The sequence below is a fragment of the Bombina bombina genome, chromosome 6 (assembly GCF_027579735.1).
Source record: "Bombina bombina isolate aBomBom1 chromosome 6, aBomBom1.pri, whole genome shotgun sequence".
In the NCBI taxonomy this organism is placed as follows: domain Eukaryota; kingdom Metazoa; phylum Chordata; class Amphibia; order Anura; family Bombinatoridae; genus Bombina; species Bombina bombina.
In genome coordinates this window covers 169005690-169029984 of record NC_069504.1, presented here as the reverse complement: position 1 = coordinate 169029984, position 24295 = coordinate 169005690, and the positions used below count along the sequence as shown (strand labels likewise).

At 39.0% G+C, this 24295-nt stretch overlaps 1 protein-coding gene across 2 annotated transcripts in view; it reads right to left on the bottom strand.

The window, feature by feature from the left end:
- Positions 1 to 3780: 3780 nt before the first annotated feature.
- Positions 3781 to 24295, bottom strand: part of AASS (aminoadipate-semialdehyde synthase) — a 188894-nt gene continuing 168379 nt past the window's right edge. For both annotated transcript variants that reach the window (XM_053716671.1, XM_053716672.1), the window contains exons 22-24: positions 19196 to 19284; positions 15908 to 16084; positions 3781 to 3945 (exon numbers count right to left, since the gene is read on the bottom strand). In XM_053716671.1, coding sequence (XP_053572646.1) covers positions 3827 to 3945; positions 15908 to 16084; positions 19196 to 19284 — 385 coding nt within the window. In that variant the 3' untranslated portion in view covers positions 3781 to 3826. The remainder of the gene's footprint in view (positions 3946 to 15907; positions 16085 to 19195; positions 19285 to 24295) is intronic.

The following is a 24295-nucleotide window of genomic DNA, read 5'->3' as shown; positions in this document are numbered from 1 at the left end:
GCTTTGCTGGGCTCTTTGCCATTTCCTGTTGGGGAAGAGAATATCCCACAAGTAAGGATGACGCCGTGGACCGGACACACCTATGTTGGAGAAATTGGTATTTTCTTGTTATAATGCAAATGTGAAAAAAACAACTATAGCTAATTATGCCCAACATTATTGAATAGATTTACTTAACTTCTGCAAAAGGCGTGATATGCCATTAAAGTGTATCTCCTTGCAAAATCTACAGTACATCCATTCAGAGGTTTACAGTACAAGATGGAGGAAAATCTTAAAATACCCCATGAATAACTGAAAAACGAATAAAGCAATATACTTCCAATTTCCCTGATGTGTAGTGATTAGAAGCTCAAATTAGCCTATAATGCTTTTGAGAGAATTATTTAGATTTCCTGCAAAAAAATTCTCTTATTTTTCTTTCCACAATATCGCTAAAGACCCCAGAATAATTAGATAAGAAGCTAATTTTCTTGCAAAAACATGCAATAGCAGCATCTATTTTAAGAGCAGTTACAAGAATAAAACTATAGATTTTCTCAAGGGAAACAACATACATATTTTCTTGAGGATATCCAGCTGCTGCCGTTTAGTTCTAGTAAATTCTTCCACACAGATTTCTTCAAAAGTATCAGAGATTTCATACGAAATATTGGGCTTATTTCTGAACCAGCTAGTGATCTCGATATTTCACTTTCCAAGTTTAAATTTAGAGTCTTTTTAAAGCCTTCTATAAAGTTTAATGGCAGATGGGCTTAAATGCAACAGTGATAGCATAAAAAAAAAAAAAAATCAATCTTCAGCATGTATAATAACAGATGTCTTAACAGAATATCAGCAATATCACAATGCTTAAGAAAACCTTATTAAATTATTTATTTATTAAACGATTAATCAGCAAAAAAAAATAATGGTGAAAGTTGTAGAAAAATCATAAACTTCTCTAAAAGAATGTGATCAACTCTATGTTGCAAGGTTTGTGCAGAATTTCCTTCATAAACTTGTTCAATGCACATAGCACAAATTTGTAAACCATTCCATGAAGGAATATGTTCTGGGCTCAAGGCTACAAGGAAAAACAACTAACTGAATAAAATAAGAATACACATTTGCTTAAAGGGACATAAAACCCAAATCTTTTCTTTCATGATTCAGATAGAGAATACAATTTTTAACAACTTTCCAATTTACTTCTGTTATCAAATTTTATTTGTTTTCTTTTTATCCTTTGCTGAAAAGCTGGGATGTAAGCTCATAAGTGTGCACGAGTCTACAGCACTATATGGCAGCAGTTTTACAACAATGTTATACATTAGCAGGAGCACTAGATGGCAGCACTATTTCCTGTCATGTAGTGCTTCAGGCATGTACACGCTACCTACCTAGGTATCCCTTCAACAAAGTATAACATGAGAACAAAGCAGATTTGATAATAGAAGTAAATTGGAAACTTTTTTTAAATTGTATTCTCTATCTGAATAATGAAAGAAATTTTTTTGGTTTAATGTCCCTTTAATATGATAAAGGAAATTTTTGCCTAATGAGCCACAAAAATGCTTCACCTACCTGTAGACCTCTGTGTGCTTGGGCACATATGTGACCTCCATTATAGTGGCACATTTACTGCCAAAGGAAGCCCCTAAATAACATTCAATTGTTTGAATCAATGAGCATGGTCCTTCATCAAGCTTCTGCCCTCATCAAGATGTTGCAAATAGCCTGGTGTCTAAACTCTGCATAACCTATGAATTTGCCACAAGTATGACGGTGAGAGGAGAAGGACTATTGTCCCACTCCATTCTTAGTTTTGTCCTTCACAGGATGGATTACACTAAAGGGAGTCATGTTTAAGGTAGAAAATGGGAAATGGCCATTCCTGTTGATTGCCCTACAAGATGGGATCTCTCTCATTGATGTGCATTATATAGGGAGAGCCAATAAAATACTTCCACTGTAACAGATCATCTGGAAATAGTCTGATGTAGATGTTAAAGAATCCAGCATGCTCTTAGGATATGTGCCGAGCTCACACTTATCTAGCAATTTACATGATTGCCTGCAGACTCTCCCTTGGAAAAAAGACCCCACCAGAATGTCCATACTCACAATTCCTGATTGATTTGCACCATCCCTACACCACCAAAATGGCACCTGACTGTACAAACTGCCTTTTGGTCATAGATTTTTATTATAAAATATTAAGATGCATGTGAATAGCCTATGATTCCAAACATCTGCAAGTTATCTGGTTGTCATTAAGTATACTACTTTGTTTCTAAGCTACTTAAAGCAGAAAGATGATCATTTTCCATTATTATTATACTTCTGAGGTTGTGGATTACAGCACAGATTTCTTGACATAATTTTTGTAGATAAGGTTGGTATTCGCCTCAACAAGAAGACAAGGCGTATGGACAATGGTGGCTTATTCTAATACATTATAAAATATATGATGCAATAAGTTAACTGGGTCTCTAGTGAACATACTTAGTGATTGATCACAATTCTTTAGAAAAGTTTTTCAAATTAATTATCTACAAAATTCTCCATAGAATTTAAAGGTGCATTTTGTAGAAAAATCATTAGATACATTTAGAGGACTGTGATTTACCCATTATTAGATAAAAATTAACACATTGAATGTCTAATAACACAAACAGTCAATCTAATTGTCTGCAAAGAACTTATCAGACACCATAGCTGCTATTAGTATGATCCATAGCTAAAACAATTTAATAAATTATGCATTGTACAACCATGTTCTTGAGTCATACGTGTCTGACAAAAATGCTGCCACATTTATTTCACCAGTCATCGTCTCCTCAGCCTTTCGTCATGCATTCAGGTGTCAGTTGTGGCCAGTCTCTCCAGAGTTTTGTCTGTCACTACCATTTTGATGATGTCCGACCACTTCTCGGCAAATGAGCATGGCTAGGGCTAGATACAAAAGCCTAATGAAGCCAAACTGGGAGAAGGCCCTTCATAAAGAAGTTGCATTCACATTATACACCAGAGGCTTCTGTCCCTGTCAAGGTTACTGCCAAGTCCTTCTTAGCATTTTCTTTCATTTTAACCTTGCTTTCATGACATAAAAAGCATTTCTGTTTGCTACTCTTGTGTGTGTGAAACAAAAGCAGAGTTTTATATCCCTTTAAAAATCATATTGCTTTAGAAATGTCAAGGCTTCATTATTTTTTTTATGTTCATTGGATATCAGATTTGGAGGAGTATAAAAGTGATTTAAAAATCACTGCACTCGATATGTGCTTAACTTGCTGGCAGGGCTAATTGCTCTTTATAACAACATTGGAAATGTAATAATCTGACCTGCCAGTGTTCCCTTTTGACAGTCTGTCTACATTAGTGTTCCTCAAGTACCCACAACAGGCCTGGTTTTCATTATAGCTGAACTAGAGCACAGGTGAAATAAATGGGTAAAAGCAGGTTAGTAACCATGGTTACTGATAAGCTGGTTCTTTCACCTGTGCTCTAGTTCAGCTATAATGAAAACCTGGCCTGTTGGGGAACTTGAGGACCGCGGTTGAGAAACACTGGTCTACACAATATATTTTGACAATAATACAACTTAGGGACCCAAAAAGGTAAAAATACCAAATGAACAACAGCTTCATTGTGAAGCCAAAGAGGTTTTAGATTTGGATAACCCAATCAGATAATCATATGTTGCAGTATAATCATAAATGAAAAAGCATTGAGTATCTGTAAACATTACTTCAATATAAACATGCTGAAATTACTATACAGTGATTGCTACATGACTACGGAACTGTATAATTTATTGCATAAAACAAAGCCATAGACATAATTAGAGTGAGAAAGTACTTTTTGAATTATAAAAAATTCCTTCCTCCTTCACTCGTTCCAGTATTGGTCCATAAATATTCTTAGTCAATGGAATAACCAAGCCCTTGCTGTCGATCTCACCTGAAATAAGAACAGTAATGTAAGGCTAGAGATTTAGAAAAACCTTATAAAAAGCTTCAAAATATGAATTTTGTATTACTTAGTATTATATCAAAGCAATACATTATTTCTTCTGAAGTGTTCATATAAGGGCTATAAATAAATTGGCTGTCAGAGTAACAACAATGCATTATTAACTCAAGCAAAGTTGCATTACGCCTCAAAGTCTAGGGACTGTGTAAATAATTATGCCTTTTAAATGTAGCCAATCATCAGCAAGCTCTATCCAGGGTATCCATGGTGCTGAACCAAAACTAGACCGGCTACTAAGCTTACATTCTTGCTTTTTTGTTTAAAAAAAAATTGATAATAGAAGTAAATTCAAAAGTTGCTTAAAATCGCATGTTCTATCTGAATCAGAAAAGAAAAATTTGAGTTTCATATCTCTTTAATATCTTACATTTGTCACCTACTCATCAGCCTGTACTTTTGGCCCACAGCTAAACCTTATGTTATTAAAAGGGACAGGAAACCCAATTTTTTTTATTTCACGATTCAGATAGAGCACACAATTTTAAACAACTTTCTAATTTACTTCTATTATCTAATCTATAAAATGTGCATCCATCAATCAGTAAATGGCACCCAGGTGCTGAGTCTACCTAGCTATGATTTTCAACAAAGGATATCTAAATAAAGCAAAATAGATAATAGAAGTAAATATGAAAGCTGTATGCTCTATCCCACTGGTTTAAAAACCTGTCCCCAGGCCTCCCCAACAGGCCAGATTTTAAGGATTATCTTGAATGAGAGCAGGTAAAATGTTTACTAATCATCTGATTATTTGCAGTTCAGTATCCTCAAAATCTGGCCTGTTGGGGAAGCCTGAGGACAGGTTTGTAAAAACAAGTGGTCTATCTGAATCATGAAAGAAAAAAAACAAGATTTATGCTTACTTGATAAATTTATTTATTTCTTGACACGGTGAGTCCACGGAATCAGCAATTACTGTTGGGAATATCACTCCTGGCCAGCAGGAGGAGGCAAAGAGCACCACAGCAAAGCTGTTAAGTATCACTTCCATTCCCACAACCCCCAGTCATTCGACCAAAGGAAAAGTAGAGAAAGGAAATAACATAAGGTGTAGAGGTGCCTGAGGTTTATATAAAAAACTGTCTGAAAACAAGGGAGGGCCGTGGACTCACCGTGTCAAGAAATAAATAAATTTATCAGGTAAGCATAAATGTTTTCTTTCATAAGACACTGTGAGTCCATGGAATCAGCAATTACTGTTGGGAATCAATACCCAAGCTAGAGGACACAGATGATTAGGGAGGGACAAGACAGGTAGACCTAAAAAGAAGGCATCACCGCTAGAAGAATCTTACTCCCAGAAGAAACCTCAGTCAAGGTAAAAGAATCAAATTTCAAAATTTTTGAAAAAGTAGGCAGAGAAGACTAAATTGCAGTCTCGCAATCTGTTCCACAGAGCTTCATTATTGAAGGCCCACAAAGAGGAAACAGCCCTAATGGAATGAGCTGTAATTCTCTCAGGAGGCTGCTAACCAGCAGTCTCAAAAACAAAAAAACAAAAAACAAATTATACTTCTCAATCATAAAAAAAAAAGAAGTATCGGGAGCTTACTGACCCTACGTCTTCTGGAGAAACCCACAAACAAGGCTGTAGGTAAAAATGTTATAACACGCACAACATCCAGACTGTGCAACAGACGTTCCTTATGAGAAGAATGATTAGGATTAGAGAAGGGATAACAAGTTCCTGATTAACATTTCTATTTAAAAAGAACCACCTTATCAGAATGAAAGATAAGGTAAGGCGAATTACACTGCAAGGCCGAAAGTACCAAAACTCTCCGAGCAGAAGAGATAACAAAAGGAAACAAAGCCTTCCATTTATATCTAAGGAATGCAAAGGCACAAATGGAGCCTGCTGCAAAAAAACTTAGAACAAGGATAAGGCTCCAAGGAGGAGCAACAGACTTAAACAGAGACCTGACTCTAACCAAGGCCTGACAAAAGGAAAGCACGTCTGGCACTTTCGCCAGACGCTTGAGAATGCAGAATACCTTTCACGGAACTGAATGACTAACCCTTCTCCAGATTTTCTTCAAAACTTCACCTCCTCCTTGCACTGAGGGCAAAGAGAATGACTGGGGGTGTGGGAAGGGAAGTGATACTTAATAGCTTTGCTGTGGTGCTTTTTGCCTCCTGCTGGCCAAGAGTGATATTCCCAACAGTAATTGCTGATTCCGTGGACTCACCATGTCTTAAGAAATAAACTTAATTTATGTAAGAACGTACCTGATAAATTTGTTTCTTTCATAGTGGCAAGAGTCCATGAGCTAGTGACGTATGGGATATACATTCCTACCAGGAGGGGGCAAAGTTTCCCAAACCTCAAATGCCTATAAATACACCTCCCACCTCACTCATACCTCAGTTTAACGTATAGCCAAGTAGTGAGGTATAAAAAACAAGGAGTAAAAAGCATCAAAGTAACTGGAAAAATAATGTGCTTTATACAAAAAAATCATAACCACAAAAAATAGGGTGGGTCTCATGGACTCTTGCCACTATGAAATAAATTCATTTATCAGGTAAGTTCTTACATAAATTATGTTTTCTTTCATGTAAGTGGCAAGAGTCCATGCGCTAGTGATGTATGGGATATAATGCCCAAGATGAGGTTTTCCAAACCCTATGATAAATCTTCCTTGAAACAGACTACAAGCCTGTATCATAGAGTTAATTACTGAATCAGAGAAACCTTGATGACTTAAGAACTAAGCATATACTTTCAATGCCTTCAAATTTAGAGATTTAAAATCCTGATGAAAAAATGGGCCCTGAGACAGAAGGTCTGGTCTTATATAAAATGACCAAAGCTGGCAACTGGACAATCGGACAAGCTCTGCATACCAAAACCCAGGAGGAAACACATAAAAAAGTTCCAATATGATCTTGGAGATCACCCTTGGAAGAAGAACCAGAGGTGGAAAAATTTACGCAGATTGGTAAAACCAAGGAACTGCTAGAGAATCCATTATTTCCGCCTGAAGATCACTGGACCTGGAAAGGTATCTAAAGTCTCGTGTTCAGATGAGAAGCCAACATAACTAATTCTAGAAGACCCCATATCTGTACAAGTTGAAAAAAAACACATCTGGAAAAGGATACCACTCCCCCGGATGTACAGAATGACGGCTGAGATAATCCGCTTCCCAATATCTACACCTGAGATATAAATCGCAGAGTCTTGACAAGAGTTGGATTCTGCCCAAGAAAATATCAGGGATACTTCTTTTATTACTAAAGGACTGCAAGTCCCCCATTGATGTTTGACATATGCCACTGTTGTAAAATTGTCTGATTGAAAAATAAATGTAAAGTTTTCTCTTCAATAGAGGCCAAACCTGAAAAACTCTAAAAATAGCACAGAGTTCTAAATAATGATTGGAAACCTCGCCTCTTAAGGATTCCAAACCCCTTGTGCTGTCAGAGATCCCCAGACAGCTCCCCAACCTGTAAGACTTGCATCTGTTGAGATCACAGTCCAGGAAGGATGAACAAAAGGAGGCCCCTTGAACAATAAGGTGATGGTTTAAACACCAAAACAGAGAGAGAATAAAGTGTTGGGATTTAAGTATATCAATTGTGATATCTGACTATAAACCCTGCACCACAGGTGCAACATGCAAAGCTGTAGAGGTCTCATATGAAAATGAGCAAAAGAGATTTCGTCCGAAGCTGCAACCATGAGACCTAAAACTTCCATGCACATAGCCACCGAAGAGAATGAGAGAGACTGAAGGTTTAGACAAACTAAGATCAACTTCATTCATATTGCCTGTAAGAGAAAAAAACATGGACACTAAATCTATCTGGAAACCTAAGAAGGTAACCTATGTCTAAATAATAAAGAAACTCTTTGAAAAATTGATCCTCCAACCATATCTAGAATAAATAACATTTAGTTGTTTAGTGTGAGATTCTGCTAAATGAAAATATTGAGCTTGTACCAAGATATCATCCAAAATACCCCAATACCCTGCTCTCTGATTACAGAAAGAAGAGCACTGAGAACCTTTGAGAAAATTCTTGGTGCAGTTGCTAAACCAAAAGGAAGAGCGACAAAATGGTAATGTTTGTCTAAAAAAGAGAATCTCAGAAAACGATAGTGGTCTGGATGAATCAAAAAAGTGAAGATAAGCGTCCTGTAAGTCTATAGTGGACATAAAATGACCTTACCGAACAAAAAGCAGAATAGTCCTTATAGTCACCATCTTAAAAGCTGGAGACTCTTACAAAACGATTAAAAATTTCAGATCTAGGATTGGTCTGAAAAAATCATCCTTCTCTGGGACAATGAATAGATTTGAATAGAAACCCAATCCCTGTTCCTGCTGAGAAACTGGTACAAACACCCCTGAAAACTCTAGGTCTGAAACACACTTCAGAAAAGTCTTCACAGGTTTAGTTGAAACATGACTAAAAAAGAATCTTCCCAAGTTAAGTCTTATTCTAAAAAAACTATTTAATAACCTGAGAAACAATATTTTATGGATTTTGGACTGAATCTGTCCAAAATGTCTTGAAATACCTTAATCAGCCCCTCACCAGAAGAACTGGATTGAGGGCCGCACTTTCATGCAGACTTAGGAGCCGGATTAATTCCTTATAAGGCTTGGATTTATTCCAATTCGGAGATGGTCTCCAAATATAGCCAGAGGCCTTAGGGAAATTAGAGGTTTTCAGTTCTCTTTACAGATGAAAGGAACGAAAATCAATTGAGAGCTTTAAATTTACCCTTAAATTATTTGTCTAGTGCCAAAAAAGTCCCTTACCCCCAGTAACAGAGGAACCAAACAAATTATTTCCCTGAAAATATAGAAATAATAATTTAGATAAGGACACTTATGTCAATATTTCAAGATTTAAGCCATAAAGCTATTTAAGTCAGAATAGCTAAAAATATAGATTTGACATTAAACTTAAATGACATCAAATATAGCAACATAAATAAAAAGACTGTAGCTATCTTAGGGTTTATTTTTATTTTACAGGCAAGTTTGCATTTATCTTAACTAGGTAGAATAGTTATTAAATAGTTATGAACTATTTAATAACTACCTAGCTAAAATAAATACAAATTGACCTGTATAATAAAACCTAACCTAAGTTACAATAACACCTAACACTACAATTAAATAAATAAATTAACTAAATTAACAACAATTAAATAAATTAAATTAAATTAGCTAAAGTACAAAACAAAACAAAACAAAACACTAAATTACAGCAATAGAGCTAAATGTCATTTTAAGGGCAATGCCCATCCAAATGCCCTTTTCAGGGCAATGGGGAGCTTAGGTTAGTAATTTATTTGGGGGGTTGGTTGTGTGGGTGGTGGGTTTTACTGTTGGGGGGTTGTTTGTATTTTTTTTTTCCAGGTAAAAAAGTTGATTACTTTGGGGCAATGCCCCGCAAAAGGCCCTTTTAAGGGCTATTGATAGTTTAGTTTAGGCTAGGGTTTTTTTTTATTTTTGGGGGGCTTTTTTTATTTTGATAGGGCTATTAGATTAGGTGTAATTAGTTTAAAGATCTTGTAATTTGTTTTTTATTTTCTGTAATTTAGTGTTTTGTTTTGTTTTGTTTTGTACTTTAGCTAATTTAATTTATTTAATTGTAGTGTAGTGTTAGGTGTTGTAACTTAGGTTAGGTTTTATTTTACAGGTAAATTTGTATTTATTTTAGCTAGGTAGTTATTAAATAGTTAATAATTGTTTAGTAACTATTCTACCTAGTTAAAATAAATACAAACTTGCCTGTGAAATAAAAATAAACCCTAAGCTAGATACAATGTAACTATTAGTTATATTGTAGCTAGCTTATGGTTTATTTTACAGGTAAGTATTTAGTTTTAAATAGGAATAATTTAGTTAATAATATTAATTTTAATTTAGATTTATTTAAATAATATTTAAGTTAGGGGGGTTAGGGTTAGACTTAGGTTTAGGGGTTAATACATTTAGAATAGTGGCAGCGACGTTGGGGGCGGCAGATTAGGGGTTAACAACATAATGTAGGTGGCGGCGGTGTAGGGGCGGCAGATTAGGGGTTAATAACATAATGTAGGTGGCGGTGGGCTCCGGGAGTGGCGGTTTAGGGGATAATAAGTTTATTTCGTTGCAGCGGGGTCCGGGAGCGGCGGTTTAGGGGTTAATAACTTTAGTTGTGGTGGGCTCCGGGAGCGGCGGTTTAGGGGTAAAGCAGTGTAGTATAGTGTGGGTGTTTGGTGAAAGTATACAAATGAAGCTGGGAAAAGCCGAAGAGCAGCGAGATCGATGACTGTTAGTTAACAACAGTCCGCTGCTCATCGCCCCGTACTTGGTGCGCGGCTTTGACAGCTTTTTTGGTAACTTTGGAGAGCGTATTCAGGTCCGCGGCAGCGATGTTAGGCGATCTTAGGCGAGCGAATTGGTGCCGTCGAATGCAAGTAAGTTGACGGCTTGATAAATAGGCCCCATAGCCTTCTTATGGCTGCAGCAATAAAATAATTCATATCTGCAGGAATATCAGGTACATTAAACTGAGAACAGTATATGTATTTGTACTCAGAGACATTATCAGCATGTAATAAACAAGTGCCACATAATTGAGCTGAATAAATAAAATCAGCTTATTTACAATAACACACTTAGCTCTGGTAGAATTGTGTTCAGGCAGATTAGTTCCTATAGTAATATTAGAGGCAGGATCTGTTTGAGACATGTTGCAAAAGGTAACAAAAAAGAAAAAATAACGTTAAAATAAAATATCCAATTTCCTCAAAATAACAGTTTCAGGAATGGGAAAAAAATGCTTATGATAAAATTCTATACAAAAGAAAAAATCAAAAGCAAACATAGCCCTCTATAAACAAATGAGAGCAGTGAGAAAAGAGGGAGCTACTTAATATAGCAAATTTTGCTGCCAAAAAAGACGCAAACAAAGATGAGGCAAATGCAGAAGAAATTAAATTTATGCTTACCTGATAACTTTGTTTCTTTGACATGGTGAGTCCACGGATCATCATAATTACTATTGGGAATATCACTCCTGACCAGCAGGAGGAGACAAAGAGCACCACAGTAAAGATGTTAAATACCACTCCCCTTACCCACAACCCCCAGTCATTCGACCAAAGGGAAAGGAGAAAGGAAGTAATATAAGGTGCAGAGGTGCCTGAGGTTTATGTAAAAATAAACTGTCTGAAAATACATGGCGGGCCGTGAACTCACTGTGTCAAGAAAGAAACAAATTTATCAGGTAAGCATAAATTTAATTTTCTTTCTAATGACACAGTGAGTCCACGGATCATCATAATTACTATTGGGAATTAATACCCAAGCCAGAGGACACAGATGATAAGGGAGGGACAAGACAGTTAGCCTAAACAGAAGGCACCACTGCTTGAAGAACCTTTCTCCCAAAAACAGCCTCAGCTGAAGCAAAAGTATCAAATTTGTAAAATTTAGAAAAAGTGTGTAAAGATGACCAAGTGGCAGCCTTGCAAATCTGATCTACAGAAGCAACATTTTTGAAAGCCCAGGTAGAAGAAACCGCCCTTGTGGAGTGAGCCGTGATTTTCTCAGGAGGCTGCTGACCGGCAGTCTCAAATGCCAAGCAAATAATACTCCTCAACCAACAAGAAAGTGAAGTAGCCGTAGCTTTCTGACCCTTACGCTTCCCAGAAAAGACAACAAATAAAGAAGACTGGCGAAAATCCTTAGTCGCTTGTAAATAATATATTTCAAAGCACGAACTACATCAAGGTTGTGCAACAAACGTTCCTTATGAGAAGAAGGATTAGGACACAAAGTAGGAACAACAATTTCTTGATTAATATTCTTATCTGAAACAAACTTAGGAAGAAAACCTAAATCAGTACATAATACTACCTTATCAGAATGAAAAATAAGAAAAGGAGCTTCACACTGGAAAGCTGAGAGCTCCGAAGCTCTACGAGCCGAAGAGATAGCAACCAAAAACTAAACCTTCTAGGTTATCAACTTAATATCCAAAGAATGCATAGGCTCAAACGGAGCCTGTTGAAGAACTCTCAAAACTAAATTAAGACTCCAAGGAGGAGTCAAAAACTTAACCATAGGCCGGATTCTAACTAAGGCCTGGCAAAAAGATTGAACATCTGGTACATCCGCCAGACGTTTATGTAACAAAATAGATCAAGCAGAAATGTGCCCCTTCAAGGTACTAGCAGATAAACCCTTCTCCAGACCTTCCTGGAGAAAAGACAAAATACTAGGAATCCTGACTCTACTCCTAGAGTAGCCCTTAGATTCACACCAATACAGATATTTACACCATATCTTGTAATAAATCTTTCTAGTCACAGGCTTACATGCCTGGATCATAGTTTCAATAACTGAATCAGAAAAACCACCCTTAGATAGAATCAAGCGTTCAATCTCCAAGCAGTCAGCTTCAGAGAAACGAGAATTGGATGAAGGAAGGGGCCCTGAAGTAGAAGGTCCTTCCTCAACAGAAGACTCCAAGGTGGAAAGGATGACATCTCCACCAGATCTGCATACCAGATCCTCCGAGGCCATGCCGGTGCAATGGGAATTACTGACGCCCTCTCTTGTCGGATCCGAGCAATAACTCGAGGAAGAATGGCAAAAGGAGGAAATACGTATGCCAGACTGAACTTCCAAGGAACTGCTAGAGCATCTATTAAAACCGCTTGAGGTTCTCTTGACCTCGAACTGTACATCGGAAGCTTGGCATTGTGACAAGATGCCATAAGATCCAACTCTGGTTGACCCCACTTAAGAATCAAACACCTCTGTCTGCTCAAAAAATCCACTTCCCAATTGTCCACCCCTGGAATGTGGATCTCATACAAAAAACAATTTTGAGCCTCCGACCACTGAATAATCCTGGCTACCTCCTTCATCGCCAAGGAACTCCGAGTTCCTCCCTGATGATTGATGTAAGCCACGGACGTTATATTTTCTGACTGAAATCTGATAAACTGGGTTGAAGCCAATTGAGGCCAGGCCAGAAGAGCATTTAATATTGCCCTCAGCTCTAAGACATTTATAGGAAGAACCGATTCCTCCCGACTCCGCGGACCCTGAGCCTTCAGAGAACCCCAGACAGCACCCCAACCCTGCAGACTTGCATCCGTGGTCACAATCACCTAGGAAGGCCTGCAAAAACAGGTTCCCTGGGAAAGGGAGATCCTGAGACAACCACCACGGAAGAGAATCTCTTGCCGCCTGATCTTAAACAATCTTTGGAGACAGATCCGTATAATCCCCGTTCCACTGTCTCAGCATGCATAACTGCAGAGGTCTGAGATGAAACTGGGCAAACGGAATGATGTCCATGACCGAAACCATCAGACCAATAACCTCCATACACTGGGCCACCGACGGCCGAAGAGATGACTGAAGAGCCAGACATGAATTGAACATTTTTGACTTCCTTGCTTCTGTCAAAAAGATCTTCATTTCCAGAGAATCTATAATAATTCCCAAGAATACCACTTGTAGCTGGAATCAAGGAACTTTTCCCTAAATTCACCTTCCAATAGTGGGAGTGCAGAAAGGACAACAACAACTCCGTGTGGAAGTTTGATAGTTGAAAAGATGGCGCCTAAACGAGAATGTCGTCCAGATAAGGTGCTACCGCAACCCCCTGCAATCCCGAGAACTGCCAGCAACGCACCCAGAACCTTTGAAAACACCCTGGGAGCTGTTGCAATACAAAAAGGAAGAGCCACAAACTGAAAATGCTTGTCTAGGAAAGCAAATATCAGAAACTTGTGATGATCCTTGTGAATGAGAATATGCAGACATGCATCCTTTAGATCTACTGTAGTTATGAATTGACCCTCTTGAACCAGAGGAAGAATTGACCGAATAGTTTCCATCTTGAAATGCGGAACTCTGAGAAACTTGTTTACAAACTTGAGATCCAGGATGGGTCTGAAAGTTCCCTACTTTTTGGGAACAATAAACAGATTGGAATAAAACCCTAGTCCCTGCTCCTGAACTGGAACAGGAACGATCACTCCCATGTCGGAAAGATCCTGAACACAACTTAAGAATGCCTCTCTTTTTATCTGGTCTACAGATAACCTTGATAGATGAAATTTGCCCCTGGGAGGAACATTTTTGAACTCCAGCCTGTATCCCTGGGACACAATATCTATCACCCAGGGATCTGGAACATCTAGAACCCAGGCTTGAGCGAAAAAAGACAGCCTGCCCGCCACACGATCCATTCCCGGATCGGGGGCAGACCCTTCATGCTGACTTTGAATCAGTGGCAGGCTTCTTAGATTGCTTCCCCTTGCTCCAGGACTGATTGTGTCTCCAAGAAGGCTTGGACTGATCCTGTTTGGAAAAGGAAGAGCAAGACTTACCAGAGAAGTTACGAAAGGAACAAAAATTACTGACGACCCCTTCTGCTTATTTCTCTTATCTTGAGGAAGAGAATGCCCCTTCCCACCAGTAATATCAGAAATAATCTCAGCCAAACCAGGCCCAAAAAAAGTCTTCCCTTTGTAAGGAATGGATAAAAGCTTAGATTTGGATGAGCAAACCTGCTCTGCTTTAAAAATAAACTCTTGATTGAAGAATCAGACACCTAACTTTACCCCTCCTTGCAACTGATACAAGCAAAGAGAATGACTGGGGGCTGTGGGTAAGGGGAGTGGTATTTAACAGCTTTGCTGTGGTGCTCTTTGCCTCCTCCTGCTGGTCAGGAGTGATATTCCCAATAGTAATTATGATGATCCGTGGACTCACCGTGTCATTAGAAAGAAAAAAACTTTTGGCGCCAAAGCTAACAAATGAAACGACGCAACTGCAAGCCAAAAATTACGCAATAAAGAACAGCATTTTTCATCATCGCAATCCTATTAGCCCACAAAATTTGAAAAAAAAGTTACAACTAGAGTGTCTTAAAAAATTATATATACTTAGTAGAAGACACCCATCCGCATATAGCAGACAGCCAAACCAGTACTAAAACATATCAGCAGAGGTAATGGTAGAGGAGTATAATGTTGATCTGTAAAGGGAGGCAGCAGATGAATCCCTGCAACCGATTTACAGAGAACCTTAGAATAGATTTCCCATAGGCAATAACATGGCATCATCAGACAATGCTCCCTTCACATCTCTCAGACAAACACTGTACTTAGAGAGGAATTGGGCTTCAAAATGCTTAGAAACGCCTTTTACAGAAGAAAATCAAGCACAACTTGCTTCACCACCTCCATGAGAAGCAAAGTTTGTAAAACTGAGGTATGAGTGAGGTGGGAGGTGTATTTATAGGCATTTGAGTTTTGGCAAACTTTGCCCCCTCCTGGTAGGAATGTATATTTCATATGTCACTAGCTCATGGACTCTTGTCACTTACATGAAAGAAATTGGGTTTCCTGTCCGTTTAACCTGTGCATGCCCCCCACAGCATTAGTCTGTGCATGTAGATCACACCTAAAGCATACGCCAGTATCTTGTGCTTGTCCCTCACGGCATCAGCCTATGCTAGGGGCTCACACATATACTTTAGGATATTTTACTACGTGTGCTGTTAGTGTCAGTAAGCTCAGTTAATGGCTTGCACTTACCTGTGGTATCATATTGCATTAATAATTCAGACTAGAGCTTATGTTAAGGACACGCACCATTGGATCATGCTTTCTCTAAAAGCATTCAGTGGCTTCTCAAATCTGACATTTCAAGTTTAATTCTATAAGTACTATTAAACTAGCAAAGATAACCTACTCCTATATTTTAAATTATTTTTGATTTTTTAATATAGTATCATAGATAATTTGGATAACTGATTGAAATAGCTGCTTATATTTTATAATTATATAATATGGATTACATAACACAATAATACTGTAGCTCTTAGCAATAAAATTAATAAGTAAATTGCTTACCATCCAAAACCATTTTAGCAGCTATGGCAGTAGGATAACCTACTGTTTTTGCCATAGCAGTATAACCATTTACATCCCCATAAACGACCAAACTGATATTTTTGGATTCCAGATGACCAGAGGGATGTCTGATGCCAACATCGTTTCTCATAACAATCATATCTCTTTCTCCAGGTCCTGAGCGTTGGGAAACAAAACATACTAATTTTATAAAAGTTTCATTAGAATGATCCAAAATTCTTAATTTATTACAAATGTGGTGGAAAAAAATTAAAATCACAACAATAGTAACATTTAAAAGGGGGACAAATATTTTCAAACTAGATTTTTCAACAGGACAAAAAAACAAAAACACAGTGTCCGATGCAAATTTATCATGAGGATATAAATAATCAATATTTGTGCAAACAAAATTAAAAAAAAAATAGCAAGTTTTGACTGGAATGTCCCTTTAAAGCATATACAAGTGCACAAAAGTTGATAGAAGCGAACTTTGATTTTAAATGGGTTAATCATTCCCTAAAATATCTAGGCATACAAATCACAAACACCATAGAAACATTGTATAAAGCAAACTACATCCCAATTTACAAAACTATAAGAAGAGATATATTGAAATGGAAGAAAGGGAACTTTTCTTGGTATGGCAGATTATCGGCCATTAAAATGAATGTCCTACCAAGACTGTTATATCTATTTAGAGCTTTACCTATTAAAATCCCAATAAAAGAGCTTGAAGAACTACAATCTGAAATTATTAAATTTATAAGAGGACATAAAACAGCTAGAATAGCTGCTCATATTTTAAAACAACACAAGCTATTGGGAGGTGTAGGAGTCCCTAATCTTAGAGATTATTATCATGCTGCCAGACTGGCACAAAATGCTCTTTTATGTAAAGATTGCCAGGGGATGACATGGCCAGGTATTGAAGCAGATATTGGAAGACTAAGCACTCCGGGAGATATATTATGGAAACCCTCAGATCCAAAAGACCAGAGGATAATTAAACTAAAAACTACAGAAGATTCTAAGCTTATGTGGAGGTCACTAACACATACATTGAAATTACTCTCGCCACACACTATTATAATACCTCTAAGTACACTACTCCCAAAAGAATTTAAAAAACAAATAGATAAGTGGGGAAATAAAGGCCTCTATAGGGTAGCTGATTTCCTAGACAATGGGAAGTTGTTGACATTTACACAATTAAGAGATAAAATACACCCAAATACATTGCACTGGTTTTTATATCTCCAAATTTCCCATGCTATAAATACATATAGACTAGGCAGCATCCCAGCCTGCCCAAAAACTGCTCTGGAACAAATGATAATGACACCCGGTAGAAATAAAAAAATGATTACACGCTTATACTTAGCCATTCAAGAAGCAAATAGTTCAGCAAAATTGGTAATTTATGACAAATGGGAACAAGATTTAGCTATAACCTATGATAGAGAAGATTGGAGCCAGATTTTCTCCTCAATGAGGAGAAGTTTAATTGGGGCAGACCTTATCGAAAACTCAATAAAAACCTCATATAGATGGTACCTTACACCACTGAAATCCTCACATTACACCACACAGGGTAGTAGATTATGTTATCGGGGATGTAATGGGATAGGGACCTATTTTCACATGTGGTGGGAGTGTCCAAAGATACAACCTACATGGGACAAGCTTTCTCAACTATTTAAGGTGATTCTAGACGACTCCTTTACATTATCAGCCTCACAGGCCTTACTACATATCCCCCAGGAGTCAATGAACTCAATTACTAATAGATGGGTTAATATTATATGTACAGCAACCAGAATATGTATAGCTAGAAAATGGAAAGTGGGGGCTCCAGAATGGGCTGAGGTAATGATCAAAATTGAAGATGTTTATAATATGCTAAAATCAGCTGCATGGATACAAGGGACATCTGAGAGATTCCAAAACATGTGGATACACTGGATTTTAAATAAACAGAAATATGTAGGTACATACAGATCAACACTAAGTAACCAATAAGGCTTTTTTAGGGCAATTAAATTGGAGAGAATAGGAACTTTCTTAAATATAGATATAGCGTTCTAAAGAAATCTACAACATTGTCACTGCTCGACGGGAAAAGTTTAAAGTTAAAGGTTTTTCTTTGTATACAGTTATGAAGTTTAGGTTTAGGGAAATGGGATAAGAGGGGAGGGGGTGGAGAGGGAGTTAGGGAAGGGGGGAGAAAAATTGATGAAAATGATATAAACAGGGTGCTGAAAACTTTAATTGTTTTAAGAATACTAGGACATTGTAACCCAGCACACTGTTTTATTATGTTGTATTTGATGTGATCCATGACAATAAAAATTATTTCAACTAAAGCATATACAAGTGAGTTAATACAAAAGTAAACCATTTAAAGGCACAAGGTGGGATAAATGTGCCTTGCTAGCAGTACCTTACTTCAAAATAGGTCGAATCAGAAGCAGGGTCAGCAGGAAATGGGGCGGTTATGTCAGGAAGTGCAGGAGCACTGAATATTTCTGCTACGTTCCCACTTGATCCCAATTGGTAAGATGCAATAAACTACCAGAGTATGAATTTTCATATACCATGATAATGAGAAAAGCACTGTTATCACTTTGATTTCCATTTCAATGCATTTTACAATAAATACATAGTTCAAAATTTGACCCTATGCTGTCTAATAATAAACCACCTGTTTATTTCTTTTAAAAGAAAAGTATACTGTAGAATTAATGTATTTTCAATGACTTGTTATACCAGCTGCAGAGTAAAACATGTATGGGAAATTGCATTTTCAGGTTTATTTGTGTATTTGAATTAGCTGGTTTTGTGCTTTTAAACCACAACCTATTGAAATGGGTTAAGCTTGCAGGTAATATCAGATCTCATTATGTTATCACTTTGTGTACACACATTTGCTTACTTATCTTTTATGCGTTTGTAAACCAAAGCTTTATACTTAGAGAGAACACTGGAATATTAACATTATTACTTAACTATCCTGCACCCCACTGGGAGTGTAATTTCTTATGCTGGCTCTGTTTATGTAGACTTGTCAATAGCCTAGACTTCAGTATAGAAACTTTCAGTGTAGGTTGGGAATCCACAGGCTAAATTAGCTATTTCAAATGCCGAAATAAGGGTACTTGTAAACGATTTAATACACTCCAGCAGGTAAAATGGATCATTGGGAACAATTTAAAGGGGATACATTTTTTTGGGGTAAACTCTCTCTTTAAATAAAGCTTTGAGAAATTAAAATACCCCCATCCTTACCATATGAAAGCATCATTTCCAAGTGCTTTGCAAGTGCTCCCACTATAGAATCTGCAACGGGTACTGGCTCATCGTTTAACAGCCCAAACCTGTTGGGACAAAACAATATTTAAAATGTTACCACCACTGTAGTTTTCTATAGTAAGGTGCAGAACTATAAAAAACATAAGTTATGCTTACCTGATAAATTCCTTTCTCCTGTAGTGTGGTCAGTCCACGGGTCATCATTACTTGTGGGATATTTGCTCCTCCCCAACAGGAAGTGCAAGAGGATCACCCAAGCAGAGCTGCTATATAGCTCCTCCCCTCTACGTCACACCCAGTCATTCAACCGAGAACCAACGAGAAAGGAGAAGCTAAAGGGTGCAGTGGTGACTGGAGTATAATTTAAAAATTTTGACCTGCCATAAAAAACAGGGCGGGCCGTGGACTGACCACACTACAGGAGAAAGGAATTTATCAGGTAAGCATAAATTATGTTTTCTCCTGTTAAGTGTGGTCAGTCCACGGGTCATCATTACTTGTGGGATACCAATACCAAAGCTAAAGTACACGGATGACGGGAGGGACAAGCAGGATCTTTATACGGAAGGAACCACTGCCTGAAGAACCTTTCTCCCAAAAACAGCCTCCGAAGAAGCAAAAGTGTCAAATTTGTAAAATTTGGAAAAAGTATGAAGCGAAGACCAAGTTGCAGCCTTGCAAATCTGTTCAACAGAGGCCTCATTCTTAAAGGCCCAAGTGGAAGCCACAGCTCAAGTAGAATGAGCTGTAATTCTTTCAGGAGGCTGCTGTCCAGCAGTCTCATAAGCTAAACGTATTATGCTACAAAGCCAAAAAGAGAGAGGTAGCCGAAGCTTTTTGACCTCTCCTCTGACCAGAATAAACGACAAACAGGGAAGACGTTTGTCGAAAATCTTTAGTTGCCTGTAAATAAAATTTCAGGGCACAAACAACATCCAGATTGTGTAGAAGTCGTTCCTTCTTCGAAGAAGGATTTGGACACAAGGATGGAACAACAATCTCTTGATTGATATTCCTGTTAGTGACCACCTTAGGTAAGAACCCAGGTTTAGTACGCAGAACTACCTTGTCTGAATGAAAAATCAGATAAGGAGAATCACAATGTAAGGCCGATAACTCAGAGACTCTTCGAGCCGAGGAAATAGCCATTAAAAACAGAACTTTCCAAGATAACAACTTTATATCAATGGAATGAAGGGGTTCAAACGGAACACCCTGTAAAACGTTAAGAACTAGGTTTAAACTCCATGGCGGAGCAACAGATTTAAACACAGGCTTAATCCTGGCCAAAGCCTGACAAAAAGCCTGAACGTCTGGAACTTCTGACAGACGTTTGTGTAAAAGAATGGACAGAGCTGAGATCTGTCCCTTTAAGGAACTAGCGGATAAACCCTTTTCTAAACCTTCTTGTAGAAAAGACAATATCCTAGGAATCCTAACCTTACTCCAAGAGTAACCTTTGGATTCGCACCAATATAAGTATTTACGCCATATTTTATGGTAAATCTTTCTGGTAACAGGCTTCCTAGCCTGTATTAAGGTATCAATTACTGACTCAGAAAATCCACGTTTTGATAAAATCAAGCGTTCAATTTCCAGGCAGTCAGCTTCAGAGAAATTAGATTTTGATGCTTGAAGGGACCCTGGATCAGAAGGTCCTGTCTCAGAGGCAGAGACCAAGGTGGACAGGATGACATGTCCACTAGATCTGCATACCAGGTCCTGCGTGGCCACGCAGGCGCTATTAGAATCACCGATGCTCTCTCCTGTTTGATCCTGGCAATCAATCGAGGAAGCATCGGGAAAGGTGGAAACACACAAGCCCTCCCGAAGGTCCAAGGTGCTGTCAAAGCATCTACCAGGACCGCTCCCGGATCCCTGGATCTGGACCCGTAACAAGGAAGCTTGGCGTTCTGTCGAGACGCCATGAGATCTATTTCTGGTTTGCCCCAACGTCGAAGTATTTGGGCAAAGACCTCCGGATGAAGTTCCCACTCCCCCGGATGAAAAGTCTGACGACTTAGGAAATCCGCCTCCCAGTTCTCCACTCCCGGGATGTGGATTGCTGATAGGTGGCAAGAGTGAGACTCTGCCCAGCGAATTATCTTTGATACTTCCATCATCGCTAGGGAGCTTCTTGTCCCTCCTTGATGGTTGATGTAAGCTACAGTCGTGATGTTGTCCGACTGAAACCTGATGAACCCCCGAGTTGTTAACTGGGGCCAAGCCAGAAGGGCATTGAGAACTGCTCTCAATTCCAGAATGTTTATTGGCAGGAGACTCTCCTCCTGAGTCCATGATCCCTGAGCCTTCAGAGAATTCCAGACAGCGCCCCAACCTAGTAGGCTGGCGTCTGTTGTTACAATTGTCCAATCTGGCCTGCTGAATGGCATCCCCCTGGACAGATGTGGCCGAGAAAGCCACCAAAGAAGAGAATTTCTGGTCTCTTGATCCAGATTCAGAGTAGGGGACAAATCTGAGTAATCCCCATTCCACTGACTTAGCATGCACAATTGCAGCGGTCTGAGATGAAGGCGTGCAAAGGGTACTATGTCCATTGCCGCTACCATTAAGCCGATCACCTCCATGCATTGAGCCACTGACGGGTGTTGAATGGAATGAAGGACACGGCAAGCATTTTGAAGCTTTGTTAACCTGTCTTCTGTCAGGTAGATCTTCATTTCTACAGAATCTATAAGAGTCCCCAAGAAGGGAACTCTTGTGAGTGGAAAGAGAGAACTCTTCTTTTCGTTCACCTTCCACCCATGCGACCTTAGAAATGCCAGTACTAACTCTGTATGAGACTTGGCAGTTTGAAAGCTTGAAGCTTGTATCAGAATGTCGTCTAGGTACGGAGCTACCGAAATTCCTCGCGGTCTTAGTACCGCCAGAAGAGCACCCAGAACCTTTGTGAAGATTCTTGGAGCCGTAGCCAATCCGAATGGAAGAGTTACAAACTGGTAATGCCTGTCTAGGAAGGCAAACCTTAGATACCGGTAATGATCTCTGTGAATCGGTATGTGAAGGTAAGCATCCTTTAAATCCACTGTGGTCATGTACTGACCCTTTTGGATCATGGGTAGGATTGTCCGAATAGTTTCCATTTTGAACGATGGAACTCTTAGGAATTTGTTTAGAATCTTTAAATCCAAGATTGGTCTGAAGGTTCCTTCTTTCTTGGGAACCACAAACAGATTTGAGTAAAACCCCTGTCCGTGTTCCGACCGCGGAACCGGATGGATCACTCCCATTAGTAAAAGATCTTGTACACAGCGTAGAAACGCCTCTTTCTTTATTTGTCGACAACCTTGACAGATGAAATCTCCCTTTTGGGGGAGAGGATTTGAAGTCCAGAAGATATCCCTGAGATATGATCTCTAATGCCCAGGGATCCTGGACATCTATTGCCCAAGCCTGGGCGAAGAGAGAAAGTCTGCCCCCCACTAGATCCGTTCCCGGATCGGGGGCCCTCAATTCATGCTGTCTTAGGGGCAGCAGCAGGTTTTCTGGCCTGCTTGCCCTTGTTCCAGGACTGGTTAGGTCTCCAGCCTTGTCTGTAGCGAGCAACAGCTCCTTCCTGTTTTGGTGCAGAGGAAGTTGATGCTGCTCCTGCCTTGAAATTACGAAAGGAACGAAAATTAGACTGTCTAGCCCTAGGTTTGGCTCTGTCTTGAGGCAGGGCATGGCCTTTACCTCCTGTAATGTCAGCGATAATTTCTTTCAAACCGGGCCCGAATAAGGTCTGCCCTTTGAAAGGTATGTTAAGTAACTTAGACTTAGAAGTAACGTCAGCCGACCAGGATTTTAGCCACAGTGCTCTGCGTGCCTGAATGGCGAATCCGGAATTCTTAGCCGTAAGTTTAGTTAAATGTACTACGGCATCTGAAACAAATGAATTAGCTAGCTTAAGTGTTTTAAGCTTGTTTGAAATCTCATCTATAGTTATTGAGTCAAGAGTCTCTTCCAGGGACTCGGACCAAAAAGCGGCCACGGCCGTGACAGACGCAATACATGCAAGGGGTTGCAATATAAAACCTTGTTGAACAAACATTTTCTTAAGGTAACCCTCTAATTTTTTATCCATTGGATCTGAAAAGGCACAGCTATCCTCCACCGGGATAGTGGTACGCTTAGCCAGAGTAGAAACCGCTCCCTCCACCTTAGGGACCGTCTGCCATAAGTCCCGTGTGGTGGCGTCTATTGGAAACATTTTTCTAAATACAGGAGGGGGGGAAAAGGGTACACCGGGCCTATCCCACTCCTTAGTAATTATCTCTGTAAGCCTCTTAGGTATAGGAAATACGTCAGTACTCGCCGGTACCGCATAGTATCTATCCAGCCTACATAATTTCTCTGGGATTGCAACGGTGTTACAATCATTCAGAGCCGCTAATACCTCCCCTAGCAGTACGCGGAGGTTTTCAAGCTTAAACTTAAAATTAGAAATGTCTGAATCCACTCTATTGGGATCAGAACCGTCACCTGCAGATTGAAGCTCTCCGTCCTCATGTTCCGCATACTGTGACGCAGTATCTAACATGGCCCTATTATTATCAGCGCACTCTGTTCTCACCCCAGAGTGATCACGCTTCCCTCTAAGTTCTGGTAATTTAGACAAAACTTCAGTCATAACATTAGCCATGTCCTGTAATGTGATTTGTAATGGCTGCCCTGAAGTACCCGGCGTTACAATATCACGCACCGACCGAGCGGGAGATGCAGGTACTGACACGTGAGGAGAGTTAGTCGGCATAACTTTCCTCTCGTTGTTTGGTGAATGATGTTCAATTTGTACAGATTGACTTTTATTTAAAGTAGCATCAATGCAATTAGTACATAAATTTCTATTGGGCTCCACTTTGGCTTTAGCACATATAGCACAGAGACTTTTGATTGAAGTTATAAAAACTAAGTATAATCACCACAGTCCTCTCACACATCCTATCTATTAGTTGGGTGCAAGAGAATGACTGGGTGTGACGTAGAGGGGAGGAGCTATATAGCAGCTCTGCTTGGGTGATCCTCTTGCACTTCCTGTTGGGGAGGAGCAAATATCCCACAAGTAATGATGACCCG